At 37.1% G+C, this 16,503-nt stretch overlaps 1 protein-coding gene across 4 annotated transcripts in view; it reads right to left on the bottom strand.

Annotated features, from left to right (window-relative positions):
* Positions 1–209: 209 nt before the first annotated feature.
* SNX24 (sorting nexin 24) overlaps positions 210–16,503 on the bottom strand; it is an 87,927-nt gene continuing 71,633 nt past the window's right edge. For 3 of the 4 annotated variants that reach the window (XM_032676279.1, XM_032676280.1, XM_032676281.1), the window contains exons 4-7: positions 7,432–7,526; positions 6,293–6,325; positions 5,360–5,424; positions 210–1,072 (exon numbers count right to left, since the gene is read on the bottom strand). In XM_032676279.1, coding sequence (XP_032532170.1) covers positions 1,002–1,072; positions 5,360–5,424; positions 6,293–6,325; positions 7,432–7,526 — 264 coding nt within the window. In that variant the 3' untranslated portion in view covers positions 210–1,001. Of the gene's footprint in view, positions 1,073–3,172; positions 3,295–5,359; positions 5,425–6,292; positions 6,326–7,431; positions 7,527–16,503 lie in introns of all 4 variants that reach the window. The other variant, XR_004354701.1, reaches the window with a different exon arrangement.

The raw sequence follows: 16,503 nt of genomic DNA, 5'->3' as shown, positions 1-16,503 counted from the left end.
AACTGGCTGTTCAATTACACTGAATTCTTTTCACCACGATATAACACTTTCGTAAGCCTAGCATGTTCAGATGGTGTGGTGCTAAGAGCTTTAAATGAGTACACACACAGGTATTTTCTCAGGCTTCTCATGGAGACATCTGTGAGACCCATTTCTGGTGACAGCAGCTCAGAGAAATGTTTTGCTTCAAGAGAAGAGCACAAAAAAGATACGAAAGCAGTACATTCATGTCCTAGTAATTTATTTTGTAATGTCCAGTAGCACACATACAAATTTCCAGTTAAATCTGAACATATGTATCAGTTTTAGTTTGATCATAATCTTAATCATATTCTTGCTTTACTTTACCACAGAGTTGTATGCTCTGTGACTTATAAAGTGTTAAGATATGGAATACAGTCTGCAAGTTGATATTGAGAGTAAACATACACACGGGTTAGATGTTGTAACTGGAGGGAGATGCATAAATGCCATGTGAAAATTCCTGGTAAGTAAAATAATTTCAACTGAAATCTAGAAAATTTCCTCAGAGAGTGCCATGTGTTTCAGAATGTGAAAGCATGTTTTCCAATTCCTCACACACTCTCTTCAGTGCTTTTAATCCATTCAGTGCCAGCCATGGGTAATACATTTGGAAAAATTCTGGTGCAAAAAGGTTTAGTGTTTGCTTTGATAAAAATTATAGAAATAATTAGTAAAAGTTTTCAAAGGTTAGCGCAATTCAGTGTATGACTTAGAACATTTAGTGTTAAATAGTTAGAGCATGTCAATATATATAAGGTATAAATAACTTCAATACTGTTGTTTCCATATCTATTTTTTTAAAAGCAGCAACTGTAATGACAGTGATTTTATTTAAAAAGATACAATGCTTGAAATTAATCTGAGGTTGTGCCTCTTGCTTCTGAGCATAATTTTCACATCACAGAATTTTATTCCTGTTAATTCTATTAAATGTGACTCAGAGACTTGCTTCAGCTTCTTCTCCCCACACATCACTTCTACCTAGGCAGTAAATGAGGATAAAATATTCCATGTAGAATGCCATCTATAACTACGTTTGGGAAGTCATCTGAAAAAAAAAGAAAAAGAAAAAAGAAAGAAACTTACTTTCTTATCCATGTCAGTACAACATAAATGTTTTTGTGGAACTTAACTAGGCAAGGCCTCCTACACTTTAGGTTAATGTTTATCCATGATGGGATGTGCTATTAGCAATGCTGTTTCAGCACTAAAGCCACTTTAGGGTAGCACTGGGCATTGCATGAATGCGCTGCCAGATTTGTAGCTTATTGATTTAAAGGGATGTTCTAATACTTAATGCTGCTAGGCTCCAGCTCTTTATCTGAATCTTTTCTCACAAGGAAGATGGATTACACTGGCAATTCAATTTCTAACAAAATCTCAATATACTTGAAGAAATTTCAAGATTGCTACTGGGAATACTTCAAAGCTGTTTTTTTGATTGTGGTTTACAGCAATGTTTAGACTGAGAAGACAGAGATGATTATTTGAGGCAGGACATTTTCAGGTTGTCCAATGTAAAATGTCACATGTTACAAAAAGTCATCCTATAATATTTGAAGGAAAAAAATCCCCACTATTTTGTTATCACAGATGCAGAGAAAACTGGCAGTTAATTTTCATGTTCAATTTGATATGAAAGAATTACCTGACAGAACACAGTAATAGATCCAAGCAGAGGAATGGCAGGATATACATCATTGAAGTGAAAAGATTTTTGAAAAGTACCTGAGTTTTTAATGAAGGGATTACTTAAATGACCAGGCATTAATAGTAAGAATTTCTGATCACATCTTACAACCTTAAAATTGCTAGTGCACTAGGAAATGGGTTTGCCTTTAAGAATAGACTATTTCTGATACAGTATTTTCCACACTAACCAAATCTTCAACTATCAGCTGACAGGATATTCACAAAGGGGAGGTCAAACTTTTATAAGAATTATTAGATACTAGACATATTAGATTGCCTAATGTGGATGGGAATTAGGTTTTGCCACTAATTCTTTCACAAAAATAATTTTCAGGGGTAAAAATACGGAGCAAAAAGTAGATTTGGACTTTATTAAAAAAATCCTTATTAGCTTAAATGTGTTATTTCATTGGTATTAATGAGGTGATTCTAGAATATTAAAGATGTTACAAACAGATATTTTAGGATGTTTTAACGAACTGTAATCTCCACTGAAAACGAAACACGCATAATTCTCCCCAATTTCTCACAGTAAGTCATAATTACAAATGACTTGTTAATATTTTGAATCCAATAATGTTTCCTCAAATCGTGCAAGTTCAGCTGTCTCAAATTACCCTGGAAGAATAACCCTATGCACTTGTCATGAATGGTATTAAAAATACACTTGTAAAGGCAATCTGATGCTTTCCTTCTAAACTAAAGGCTGCAGTTCCAGAAGTCATTTTTTATTGGTTCTTTTATAACGTACAGTATACATAGGAAAATAAAGATTGATTTAAAAAATTATACAACTCTGCAACATTAGAGTTACTGTGATCCTTTGCTGCTTAAAAAAATCAGGCATATCAATTCAAGTTAAATGTATAAATACGTCAAAGCACAGTCTTACAGATCTGTGATATTTGCATGGCTTAAAGAATCATCATAACAATTTTCAAACAAGTGACAGTAAATCTCAGATTCCATTTTTTTTAGCTTCTGAGGTATCATCTTCAATTTGCAGAATATTAGGTTTTTCCTTTATTTTTTTTAAGAATATTACTTTTTTTTTTTTCTCCCCACACCCTTACACAAAAAGCGATGTGCACCCAGACTGTTACATACATCATGAAAAAGGGAATCTGAAAGTCAATGAGGTTTGTAACTGTGAATCTTATTTTTGGAAAGTTGTTTTTCAACTCAACAGTGCTTAAAGCTTGGTCATCAGAATAATGGCAAGACTATATTTTATAAAGGCAAGTAACATGCAATGAGAGGGTAAAAATATCCTTTGAGTATTATGTTCCAGAAAGAGGTATTTATTTTGTTTAAAACTCACACTATTTCCTGTTTTATGGAAATATGTTAACACAGGGATTCCTGTATCCAGGAAAGACTTCTTCTGATTGAAACAATGGTTCACCTTCTTCAAAGAAAACATACAACAAATAGTTGTTTGTTAATGGACACTTACTTTTGGTCATAGGTTGAACAACCTTGGCTGTTTTTACAAGGGAGTCAGAATCTATCAAAGTAAGAACTGATCTGAGAGGGAAAATTTTAGAAAGCTCATCTATATTTTCTCTGTGCTGCAAACTAAAAACAAAGAAAAAGAATTAAAGGCAATGGTAGTTGTGTAAAATCTGTGTTTCTTTCTAACTAGACCTGAGTCAACTAGTAGAGCCTCTAGACTTGAAATTTGGTTTTCTTCTTTCTTTTTTAAACCACAGCTCACTTTCTAATTTGTGTTTGAATTCATTAAGTTAAAAATAGCTTGCAAATGAATTTGATGTTTCAGGGTTTTCAAACACAAGAATATTCACCTGCCATATAAAATTCTAAATATTTTGATTCAAGGCCAGAAAATGCCTTGGCAAAAGTCTGAAATGTCCATTGTTTCAGATGTCATTAAGGAGGTCAACTTTATAATTAAACATCTTACACATCAGAAGAAGCTCTTATCTTAATCCAAGAAAAGCACTACTTAAAAGAATAGTTACAAAATTAATTACAAAATTAGGTTCCTAATCATTTCACAAAGAGGAAGCTTAGCCTTCCTTGGAGTACATGTTATGGAAGATAAATGTCATCACAGAACTGCAAAATCCTGAACAGAAATCTTACAGCAAAATGTTACATGTGCACTGCAAATATTAAGTACCATCACAAGTTTTCAAGATAACTGTATATGAAATCCATTTTATCTGTTCAGAATGGTACAGAAATAAATGATTTTCATAATTTATACCATGTTCTCAAGGAATCAAGTATGCAATTAGGAGGAGCATTAAACAGTAAGGTTAATACATGCCACGTGTCTCATTCATATGAGTAACAAATTTTAAAGAGAGGTAACTCTGTGGGTGCTTCTTCATCACTGTTGTCACTTGGGTCAGAAGTGGCCTTGTGAAGGGACCCTCTCCCCTTACTGTGCTTTGATTCATTGAGTTTGTGATTTGCACTCCAGCCTCAAATGGACATTCAGTACATGCGAGCAGACTAGTGCTAAGTTAAAGTAAAAACAACCCTGTAATGTGTCTTCTAATGTGGACTGGGTCACAAAGGACTGTCCAGACAGCTTCAGAGTATCTCCAGGGATGGAGACTTCACCACAACTCTGGGCAAACTGTGTTGGTGAAAAAGTGCTTCCTGATATTCCTGCTATTCTAGTCCTGTCACTGGGCAGCACTGAAAAGAGACTGGTTTTGTCCTCTTTATGCCCTCCCTTCAGGTATTGATACACATTTTGAGAAACTGCAAGCAAAAAAGTGTTCGTTCGTAAATTTACTCTCAAAAATTTAATGATTTTCAAGGGAGTGTAAGAATCTGACTATTGATTTCTACACAGTATTTTGTAAAATCAAACAAAATGCCACATTAAAAAAGAATCCTAATGTACAGCTCAGGGAGAAAATTCTCTCATGAAAGCTATTACAATTTTAATAAAAAATTTAGTAGAAATAACAGTTCAAGCAAGTAAAATGACAAACCCAGGAGGAACACACTCTGAAAATGGTACATTTTTTTCCCCTGCACACATTTAATTTAACAGAGGGTAAATTTTCTGAATTAATAATTCAAAGAACTTTTTTTTTTTCTATGAAAAGGGGTTATAACAAGCTATTTCAAACACTCTTTTGAACCATGTATTATGAGATGAAGGCTAATGTAAATGTCCTGTGAAACACATCAATTATACTTAAAGTATACATTTTTTCCCCCGGAAAGATCTCTAGAGGTTATAAAATGATAAGAAATAGTAATAATCCAAATGGAAATACAAACACGGTTGCAGAAGATCGACTGGTGTTTAGGGAAAAAGCACTTACAAAGGACTAGGCCTCTAAGTTCAAATCCTTCAGGCAAAACAGCCCAAAGGGTCAACAACAAGAAAGGAAAAGCAATGTTCTTCATCTTTTGATTTGAATTCTCAGTAGGTTTGTCTGAGAGAACAACTGCGGAAGAAAATTCCAGCCTTTTATAAATCACCCATCCCACTTAGTGTTTTAATGGTTTCTTACACAAGAACTATTGTTTTATTGGCAGGTTATTAGATGTTGGACCAGTGTCATTTGACTAGGCTTGTATTAATAATAATGTGGTTTATGTGGTGCAGGGTCAGATCAGTAAAGTGCTGTTAACAGATGACAGGTTTGATTACCGTTGGCTTTAGGCAAGACATATGGATCCCTTAGGAACAGCAGCACAGGCTGGTGGGACAGTTTGCTGGAAAGGTCAAGAACAGGGATGTCAGTATCAAGGGACACCACACAGAATATTCTACAAACTAGCTTTGATAAAGTGAGGTGGTCAAGCTGCACAGGAGCCACACGATACATTTCCATACACCAGCACTGCCCAACAGGGCAGGCTCCATCTCCTGGAAGCAAAGCTTGCTGCTCCTCAGCCAGACAGTGAAACCCTCAACGTAAAGTTGGAGGTAAAGGGGCTGGATCCTGGAGGGGTGGCTTGCAGCTGGCTTTGAAACCTCCTGATCCTGCTCTGCTCCCTGGCACTTCGTGTAATGCAGGCTACAAGATCATCTACAACCAGGCTCCATGTCTACGGGTTCTTCAGGACACCAAATAGACTCAAAATGTCACCATGTTCTTGCAGCCTCTAAAGCAGTAGCTGTACCCCTCACTCACAAAGTCCTTGTAAGCCCCTCACAGGCCTGACTCCCACCCTGGTCATGGTACAGCCACCCTCTCCCAGCCCCCTCGTCTCTGCCTACACATGCCTAGCAGTGCAACCAGATACATACAAAGCTCTATCAAACACATCAGGGACAACCCAAACCTTTAATTTCTTCTGCTAAATCTTCTTGCTATGAAAAATATATTCCCAGATATATTTCAGAGCTAGCAATATTCTACTAGTTTTATAAGGAATTTCTCAAAACTAGCATAAGGATGCTCAATTCACACTACAAATGGACAGATCTAGCAGAGCTGATGAAACTAGCCATTACATTTAAAAATCACATCTAATTTTAATGCTAAACTACTGCTAATTCATCAGCTGCAAGGACCAAATACAGTAAACTCCAATAATTTCAAGTAGTTGTCCTAGAAAGAGGAGGAATCAAGCTCACCTTGATTCTTCAGATTCTGTTTCATCAAAAGAGCTGCAAGTAAAGTGAGAGAAAACTTTAGTTCCAACAAAATTAATTTTATAATTAAAAAACCCAAATTCTTTAAGAATCACCAAAGGGAGTGATCTTTTTCTGGCCATTGGCTTTACGATGCAGTTTAACAAGATGAATATGGGAGATTGTATCATTTTACAACCACCACTACTTGAAAAAGATAGTAACAGGTTCACAATCATTTCCATCTATCTGTCTATGAAGTGTTGGGGTACAGTCCCACAGAGGATACTGGCTGATATCATTAACTACAAGTGACAACTACAACTCTGTTAGCTTCTGAATCCCTCCAGACAATGCCTTGGGTCACAGATACCTCCAAGTGTAAGAGGGCCTCAAAATTATCTTCAAGTCAATTGGCCTTTATGCCACTGCAGACCCAAAGAGCCTCCTGCAAAGTGGAAGAGGGCCATGTAGCTTTCTGGGGATTCTGGTAACACTTCTGGACTATCAACCACGCCAGCTTATATAGCAAAAAAAATTCTCCCTACAAAGCTCACAGCTGCAGAGGTAACAGAGCTTCAAGTTACACTGTTTTGGGTATTGCTACAGTCATTGCACTAATCATAGTAAGATTCCCTCCTGCCACCCTGATTAAGAACCCTTCCCAGGGGAAGGGCAGTTGGGTCATTGGGGTAGATGTCATCAGAAAGGTGAAAGACTTCATTTTCAAACACTCAGAGAGAGATCATAAAATGATTGCAGAATGAACTTCTTTTTTTGTGCAGATACTATGACTCTAAAACACATGCCCAGGCTTTCTATGCAATTTTAGTGAGTGTTTATGAAAATCTTACATTTCAGTAGATACTTCAAGATCTATAAGAAAATCATATTTTTCTCATCTAAACTTCTTTGTTTTCCAAGAATATTACATTAAACTTCACTTCTGTCTTTGAACTGTCTGGATTTATTTTACGACCTTTTGGGGATATATAAACATACTTAACATGAACCTAATGCCCATTTATTTTACAGTGTTAAGAGTTGGCAGCAAGACCATTTTAAGTCAATGGAATTGCATCAGCACTGAGTGGATATGGGCCTTTTGGCCTCCATGTATTTTTCAGTAAATAAGAGCTTACCCACAGCTTTCTGCTTTTGGCAAAGTAGGTACATGGCGAACGTTCAGAAAATCAAGAAATATTTTAGGGAGCTCTTCATTTTCTAAAATGACTGTCTGTAAAAAAAAAAAAAGAAGGCAAAATAGAATCCTGCATTTTAAAAATATTTTAAATATCACATACTTCCATTCAAGCTACCAAAACATTTCACTCTTGCAACATTTTTCAATTGTCCATTTTTTTACACCTATTTTGGAATGCTTCATTTCAACAGGAAAACCACAGTTCTTGATGAATCACATTAAAATACATTCAGCTTACGCTACTAGATTCTCTTTCACCTGCCATCATTGGTGCCAAGTCAGATGCCTCTCAAGCAGAGATGTCTGATTCTGGAACAAAGTTACTGGCATGCTCATTTGTGAATAAAATTCTGTTTATTTAAAGTATAAAATAAAGCAGCCTCGGCTCAATGCTTTCATGCTCACCTCACAAAAGACTCGCCTCTGGCATGTGAGTGGAAAAAGGAAGTCTCCACTTTGTGCAGTTTTATTAGCGCGCGCCTTGGTAAATGACAACAAGGGGAACTCTTTGCTTCACCTGACAGGTCAGCTTACAGTGTGCTCCTTGTATCTGCACTGTGGCTCCTAATGACAAAGCTCTGATCAAGGAGTTGATCACTAGACTTGCCACATCCTTCCACACCAATGATGTATTGGCCACATAATGGCCAGATGCCATCCTCTGTTTTTTCACTGATGAGATTATTTACAATTTTCACAAGGCAAACAAAAACAGTTCATAAATTCAACCAATGTCTCACCTGAAAGATTAAGCCCCTATTTCTTTACGGTTCATATTGCCATACATTCTGAAAACACATGTACTTCACATGCAAATGAAAGCCACAAGCTCTTCCCTAAAGAGCTTTCCTTCATTAAGTCCTAACCCGAAGTGACTATATGTATGGAAGAAACTTCACTGGATTTTTAAATAGATCGACTCTTAGAAGTAAAGCTATTCATGTTCATCCTGTTCACTTTCACACCCTATGTTAGAAGAAATACATGTAGAGAAAAAATAAGTCTGGTGATGGGAAGAAACATTCCTCCTGCTTACATTCAGGAGGTAACTTATCCCTGCATGTGTATTTTTTTTATATTACAGTATCACAAGGGAGACACAATGATATGTAGAGGATAACAGGATCACAGAAAAAAAAGGTTGGAAGGGACATCTAGAAGTCATCTAGACCTTATAGCAGGTTTTGTAACAAGGTTATTGGTGTAAGGAAAACCCACTTAGTGTTAAAATTACTTAAGATGTGAATGGACTTAAAGAAAGTAATGCATTTGAAAACCAAGATATTTGAGAACTGGTTCTTTTTTTATGTTACATTTGCAAATGTTCAACTTGCAAATGTCTACACTTCATCAACAGCTGAGGCCATCACCAACAAATTTGAACAAAAGAACAGGGGAAAATGCAGCTTTTAAACTTTTCTGTTCTATATTTTAATGGATGTAGTGATCAAGGAGGTCTGAGATGCTGGCAAGTGTTAAGCCTTTCAGTTCACCTCTATATGAAGATGCATTAAAAAATGCCACTTCATTTGCATTCTGCAAAATCAGCACCTTGCTGCTGCAAAATTTATCCTGTTCTGCATTCAGGTTATGCATAAAGGAGGGGTGAAGGTGGATGCATATTCAGATGGTGCATGAATTGCATAACAATGCATATCATTGGCTCAAATAAAACCATCTTACTAATTATATGCAATGAAGAACCACAAAAAGTTGTATAAAGATGTTTAAGGGCACCCGGTGCTTATATGCAACCTCATACTTACACCTCCTGACTGTTTTTTCCAAAAGTTGAGCTGCCTGCTGAGGCTGCTGAACAGAACAGGAAAGAAGAGAAGGATACATCATTGTGGAAAAGGAAAACTCTTGACTGCTCTTACAAACCTATTTGCTTCTACTTCCACTCACTTCAGATTAATACCTCATTCTATTTATTCTTTTTTTTTCACATGTATCAAGTCAATCCAGGCCCTGCTAATCCTGACCTTGCTCAAATATACTTCACAAAAAGATGTAAGCAAATAGCATCTGTTTCAGTGTGTTAAGCCATACAGTTTGTTACCTGTCAATAACGCTGCTTTGGTGATCACTAAACTTGAAGATGTAGAATTTGCAGAAAAGCAAAGGCAATTTTGCACTCCACTGTATTAGGATGCCACCTCTCTTAATTGGGAATTTTGTCATTTCCAGAATTTTATGAAGGCAGGAATGACTGCATTGAACAGAGGAGAATTTTTCAATTGAGGTAATGTAATGTGACATGCACTATAAACGTTAAAAACAAAAAAAAAAAAGGGAAGATACAAGTTATATATCCTAAAAAGGGGGCAAATTATCTTCTGGCTTGACTTCATTGGCTTCGATACAACTAAGGGCCAGAACATAATCTTGCCATTTAAAATACATGGTGGAAACCAAAGGAAAAGAAAAAAAAAAAACCCCTGGGAACAACAACAAAAAACCCCAGCCAACTGGATTAGGTGCATCTGTCTAGATACATTTCCTACCTCTGGTGGTGGCCTGAAGTGGACTTTTAGAAAAAAATGTAAGCATTCTCAACTTCCTATTTAAGTTGTTCCAAAGAATACTCTTAAATCAGAAATCAGTGTTACCATATGTGGCTTAATTTACCTGGAACAATCCATAACGCAACAGATTTTTTATTTCTGTCTAAAAACTTGTAAGAAATACATATTTTGCAAACATGATGATCTTTAAATGACAGCTGAGGAGGAAAGGAACCAACAGGTAGAGTCTCTCAACCACTATCTATGATTTGTGATGTAATATGCTCAACTGTAGCACTTGTTCAAGTGAATATATGACGCTGGCTTGACTACTACCTTGTTTGCTCTGCCATTAGAAAGTTATGAGAAAAATATTTTCAAAGAAATAAAAACTCACACTTTGTTTGATTTTAATGTGAATTTTTATTACATTCAAATTCTACCAAGAGCATAGCAATGAGTTTCAAATATGGGCCCCAGAGTGCTAAGTAGACTAATTTAAGGGAAAAAACCCAAGCTTGTGTATTTCCTTCCTAAAATAAACGAAAAACCCCCACAAGTAAAACATCTAACATAACCTCTAGCAAATGATTTGGGAAGTGACTCCAGAAATACATTTTTCAACTCATTGATTTCAGCTGAACTAAGAGTATAAGTGCCATATTTTCTTAGAAAATTGTAAAGTGTTTATCTGTTACTGTCACACTTTAATGAACTACTCTGTGCTTCAGGAAAAAAACCCACAACACAACACAAGGGAGAGCCTGATATTTATATCAGCAGAAATGTCTTTTTCACTGAAAGGGTGCAATTATTATTATGTAACACAAATAACAAAATTCTCAATTTTTCTACCTTATCAGTTTCATAAAATCATGTTCCCTAAGGATGTAATTGATTAGTTGCACGTTCTTTCAGTGACATCTGAAATACTTAATTGTCAGTTATCTTTTCTCCTTCAGTAAGTAAAATATAGTCACAAAATTGCAAAGGGACTTGTTCTGCCTTAACCTTAGCTAGATGCCATCATGCAGTGGAAAACAGTGCTAAAATATCACAGGATAATGCTCTCCAACAAGGGAGACATATAAACAGCATAATGATTTCCCATGAGTTTCCTTTTTAGAAAATTGTCACTAAAGCCAGGGTAAATGGTGACATATCTTCACAGAGGACACTGTGAAATCGAACACTGGCATTCTAGTTAGGCCCAAACCTACTCATCAGCCAATTATAACAGTAACTGAGCATCTTGCTGAAAACCTGAACAAGACCACTTCCCTAACCTTCAGAGATCATGCCACAGGAATGCATCGTTTCACATCGTTTTATTGTTGTTGTTTTCAGTGAAAAAAGATTTTAAAATCAATGTCTTACAGTCATCTATCATACTTTCTTAAGGTTGCTGGAACAGCTGTTGGAAAGAGAGAAATGAGAGTGGGGAGCTGAGTTACAGGGTCCTTACAGACTTTTCCATTCAATCAGGTTTAGTTTGAAATGCAGTACTGTTAGGGTGAAGAAGTTCATGACAGTTTTTCCTCTCTTCACAGGGAAAGATGCTTCACAATACCTAATTCAGTGGTGCAGCTAAAAAGGGGGAGAAGAAAATCAATACATTCCAGCTACAGTAAGTAGGCTAGAGTGTCAGTCTCCACTGGGACCAGAATCCACATCTTTTAGAACATTTTAGAGTCTATATTCTTCTATTAACCTGCTTTTCCTGAACTGCTTTACACAATCCCATGAAATGATATAAAGGTTATCAAAAGAACACATTAACTAAAAACCAAGTAGACAAAGGAACCAGACTTCTAAGAGTAAGCTTTCCTTTTTTTTTTTTTTTAAAGTAATAGCATATAAAATCATGTTTTATATTACCCATTGGGAAGAACTATGAAGAAATTCATTCCCTTCTTCAGTAAGGGTGTTGTTATAGGTTATCAACTAGAGTTATTTCTAAATAAGTTATTGCCTAAGTTGCCATAGTAGAGACTTCCCACCTTTCATTGCTACCAAAAATATTCACATTTGTAAGAATAGGAGGAGGTTATCAAACATGCCAAAAATTCTGTATAAAGACACAAGAAGCATGCAAACACACATAAAACAACACAGAAGTGATGTTCCATATGAAGCACCAGCTAGCTAACACTCCCACGCTGATATCAAGGGGAAGTCAACAGAAAGAGTGCAATCCATACAGTGGAGCTTGAAAGGGAATAAATATTGACTGTAGGTATTATAAGCCAAAATACTTCCAATGAAGATCTAGAAATACCTAAACTATCTGAAAGTTAATGTAAAGTCACAAAAGGAAAAAAGAAAAAAAAAAAAAAAGACAGAGGGGAATTGCACCTCTGAACCTCAAGACCGAAGAATAGTACAAAAATTCCTAAACCAACTTTCAGATCAATTTGTTATACTTCCAGTGACCTTAAAACTTACCTGACAACTCATGAGTGACAAATCTATCTATCATAGCATTCTCAAGCAACATAGAGGATAAATTAACTAGATGAAAGAGAAGTCAAATCAGTTAAAACAGCTACTGGATCATCACTGAAAATGTGTATGCAGAAATTCACGACTGTGTCTATAACTTATTAACATTTTTACTTAAGCGCTACCTAACCTTACGGCAAAGCAGTTTACTCATTTTGATCAAAAATACCACACAGGTCTTAAGGCAGAGAGCACTTCAGTTAGAAAGCTCATTAAAAACACGTTTATAATTCCAACTAATATTTAACCACTAAGTGCAGAGTGGATTGACTTGAGGCTAAGTGTACAAATATAACCCATTTGATGTAAAAAATAAAATATTGAATTTTTTTCAGAAAACTGGTAACATAAATTAGTGGGAGCAAACAGTGAATCCCTCTTCAACAAAACAGGAGACTAGCCCTTGAAAGACTAGAAACAAAGTGCAACTACTGTTCCTTTGAAAAATAAGAATGAAAGGAAGCCGTCAATATAATTTCCTGAGACACTGCTCAAAGGATTGGAGGTTAAGACAAAGCTGGATGAGAAATGAAGAAATCAACAGGGCAAAAGGAAAAGAAGCAGAAGGGCAGGACAAGTTAATGATATTACAAAAAGTTAGTAGGAACAAGAAAGGCTTTTAAAAATAAGTAACAGGAAAAACTAATACAAAGAGTAAGTAGATCCATTAATGGCAAATACAGACACAAAAACAGATACTGATTTCAAAATGTCTGAATTGAAGTGTCTTTTAGAAGTCAATGGACCACTAAGACAATGGGCAATTAACAAGTAATTAAGACCATGTCAATAATGCTGGTGATAACAAACAGGTGCAGGAATACCTTAGACAATAATATAGATATCAATTAGTAGATCTAGAAAACACACATTCTACAAGGGTACAGAAATTAGGCAGTAAGGCTTGGAAAAGTCTTCTCAAGAGTAGAGGAGAAGAAGGTGGTAAAAAAGCAATCACATTGATAATAATGACACAACAGTAGGTTGCAGTACTGCTTTCTGAAAGCTTAAAGGAACTAAATGCAAATATGCTGTAGTGAAAAAAACCACCCAACATTCAGGGGAAGCAAGGTGCCTCACTCACCATGCCCTCTGCCAGTCCCTCTTCCAGGGAAAGCTCCAACAGGCAGTGTCACAGAGCACCAGCATGCTCACCTGAGACAAGCAGCATCTGAGTCGTCTTACACAACCCCTCAGGCTGACATGGCCACTGGAAAATGCCAGAATTTCCTCTTAAAACACTGTAAATACAAAACAGCCACGAGAACCACACACAGCGCAATTCACGTCACCAGAAGCTCATGCATTTTCCGTGTTCAGGAAGTTTCTGTTGTCCACTATCAGAGCTTTATGAGACACCAGTTGTCTATAAATTACTGTTTGAGAAACATTAAGGAAAGGGACCTCTAAGACAACAACAACAACAACAACAAAAGAAATGCAATTGCAAACTACAACACCTGGAAAATAATTGATAGGTTTTTGTTTTCTCTCACAGTCAGGTGCTGCCCTCCTTCTATGCTGATCCTTGTGATCCTTATGCACTGGGAGGAAGGTTACATGGGAAAAAGAAACAAAACCCTGCAACATGATCTGATCACGTAATCAAATATGATCATAAATACATCATCTACTTTAACGTGGATAAGCTGGTACTGGAAATGTCCATTCCAGATTTTCCAAATTTGCAAGTCCTAACCTCTTTAAACATCAGGGTTTAGTGTATGTTTCCATCTTCCTAGTATCCAATAACCCTTTCTTAGAATTGTAGAATCATTTAGGTGGGAAAAGGCCTTTAAGATCATTGAGTCCAACCCTTAACCCAGCACTGCAAAGGCCACCACTAGATCAAGTCCCTAAGTCCCACATCTAAATGCCTTTTAAATACCTCTAGCAATGGTGACTCAACCACTTCCCTGGACAGCCTGTTTCAATGCTTGAGAACCTGTTCCTTGAGGGAATTTTTCCTCTTACCTAATCTAAACCTACCCTGGCACAACAAAAGGCCAAATCCTCTCATCCTGTCACTTGTTACCTAGGAAAAGAGGCCGGCCTCCACCTGGCTACAAGCCTTCCTTCTAGTAGCTGTAGAGAGTGATAAAGTTCCCCCCAAGCCTCCTTTTCTCCAGGCTCCCTCAGTCTCCCCTCATACGATCTGTGCTCCAGACCCTTCACCAGCTCTGTTGTCCTTCTCTGGACACGCTCCAGCACCTCAGTGTCTTTCTTGTAGTGAGGGGCACAGAACTGGACACAGGATTTAAGGTGTGGCCTCACCAGTGTCAAGCACAGAGGAACAATCACTGCCCTGGTCCTGCTGGACACACTATTTTTGATACCGTCCAGGAAACCTCTGGCCTTCTTGGCCACCTGGCCACATGCTGGCTTATGTTCAGCTGGCTGTCAACCAGCACCTCCAGGTCCTTTCCCACCTGGCAAATTTCCAGCCACTCTGCCCCCAGCCTGTAGCTCTGCATGGGTTTTTTGTGACTCAAATGTAGGACTCAGCACTTGGCCTTGTTAAACCTCATACAATCAGCCTTGACCCATCAATCCAACCTGTCCAGATCCCTCTGCAGAGCCTTCCTACCCTCCAGCAGATCAACACTCACATCCAACTTGGTGTCATGTAAAAACTGACAGAGGCTGCACTTGATCCCCACATTTAGATTATGGATAAAAATAGTAAACAGAGCTCTCCCTGATACTGACCCCTGGTGATCAGCCACCAACTCCATTTTACTCCATTCATCTCCACTCTCTGGGCTCAGCCACCCAGTAAAGAATATGTCTACCCAAGCCAGGAGCAGCAGATCATAAAATACATAGAAGTGTATTTGTTTGTTACAGTAACAAGTCAGCAGGATCACACAGTGATCAAAGGGCCGAAGAGAACTGAACTGATGGATTTTCTGAAATAAGAACTCTGTACACCGTATTGTTTATGGCTGCTTTAGAACCAGAGAACTAAAAAATTTAAATAATGATGATAACAATGATAATGATGTTGATGATGATTATAATAATAACAACAACAACAGAGTACCATGAGAGAACGGGGGATTTATAAACTGGTATGCCTGTACCAGGGAAGTTAGTAACAATTACAGTAAGGAAGAGAATTATTGGGCACACTTATAAACACATCTTAATAGGGCTGCTATGACTGAAACAGAGACTCTGCTTAGATGGTTACTCTATTAGATATTTCAAAAAAAGAGACTCTGTTCAAAAACTTCCTGCAACCTCTTAAACAATCAACAAGTACAGATAAAGGAGGCCCTGTTGATAGAGCCTACTTTCATTTCCAAAAGGCTTTTGACAACCTCCCCCTCCACCCCCAAAGGCTTTAAGGCAAACTCAGCAGTCACCATCCTTGTGAAGATAAATAAGTTGTTAAAATTCCTGAAAGAGAGGACAGGAGAACACATTTCCATGTGATGCATATTGAAAAAAACCCATAAAAAACCAGTGGTGGACTTCAGAATGACCATTAGTAATTGGAGGACTGAGATGCTGGGGGATACAATAGCATTTTCACTTGCTTTTAGCTTCACAGGATATCTCCCACAGCTCTAACTCATTTTGCTGATTTTGCTGAGGAAAAGGAAAGTCAGACGGTTGAAAAGGTGTAAGTTATCTATGAAAACAAGTCTTGCTCTCCACAAAATGACAACTTCATGCAAATCTCATATAAAAATTTCTAAATCATCTGAGGATGCTTTCCTCATCTGCATTGTTTCCACAAGGTACTGTAACAAACGGCTATTCAACTCTACAATAACTTCTTATTTTATCTCTCTGATATTTTCTTGTCAGATGTTTTGGGTCAGAGTAAACTCTTGAGAAATGACTCGACATTCCCTTTGAAACTAATTAGACTAAGCAGCAGGTACCCACTCCAAAGTCCAAACAAAAGAATGTAGAAAGGACAACGAATTCACTGCATCTGGGGTTAATGAACTCAATTGTGTCATTTTTGAAGAGGTAAAGTGGGGTAACAT

Source organism: Chiroxiphia lanceolata, chromosome Z, assembly GCF_009829145.1.
Source record: "Chiroxiphia lanceolata isolate bChiLan1 chromosome Z, bChiLan1.pri, whole genome shotgun sequence".
Taxonomy (NCBI): domain Eukaryota; kingdom Metazoa; phylum Chordata; class Aves; order Passeriformes; family Pipridae; genus Chiroxiphia; species Chiroxiphia lanceolata.
Note: the sequence above shows the minus strand (reverse complement) of the source record. Positions and strands in the feature narration are given on the sequence as shown.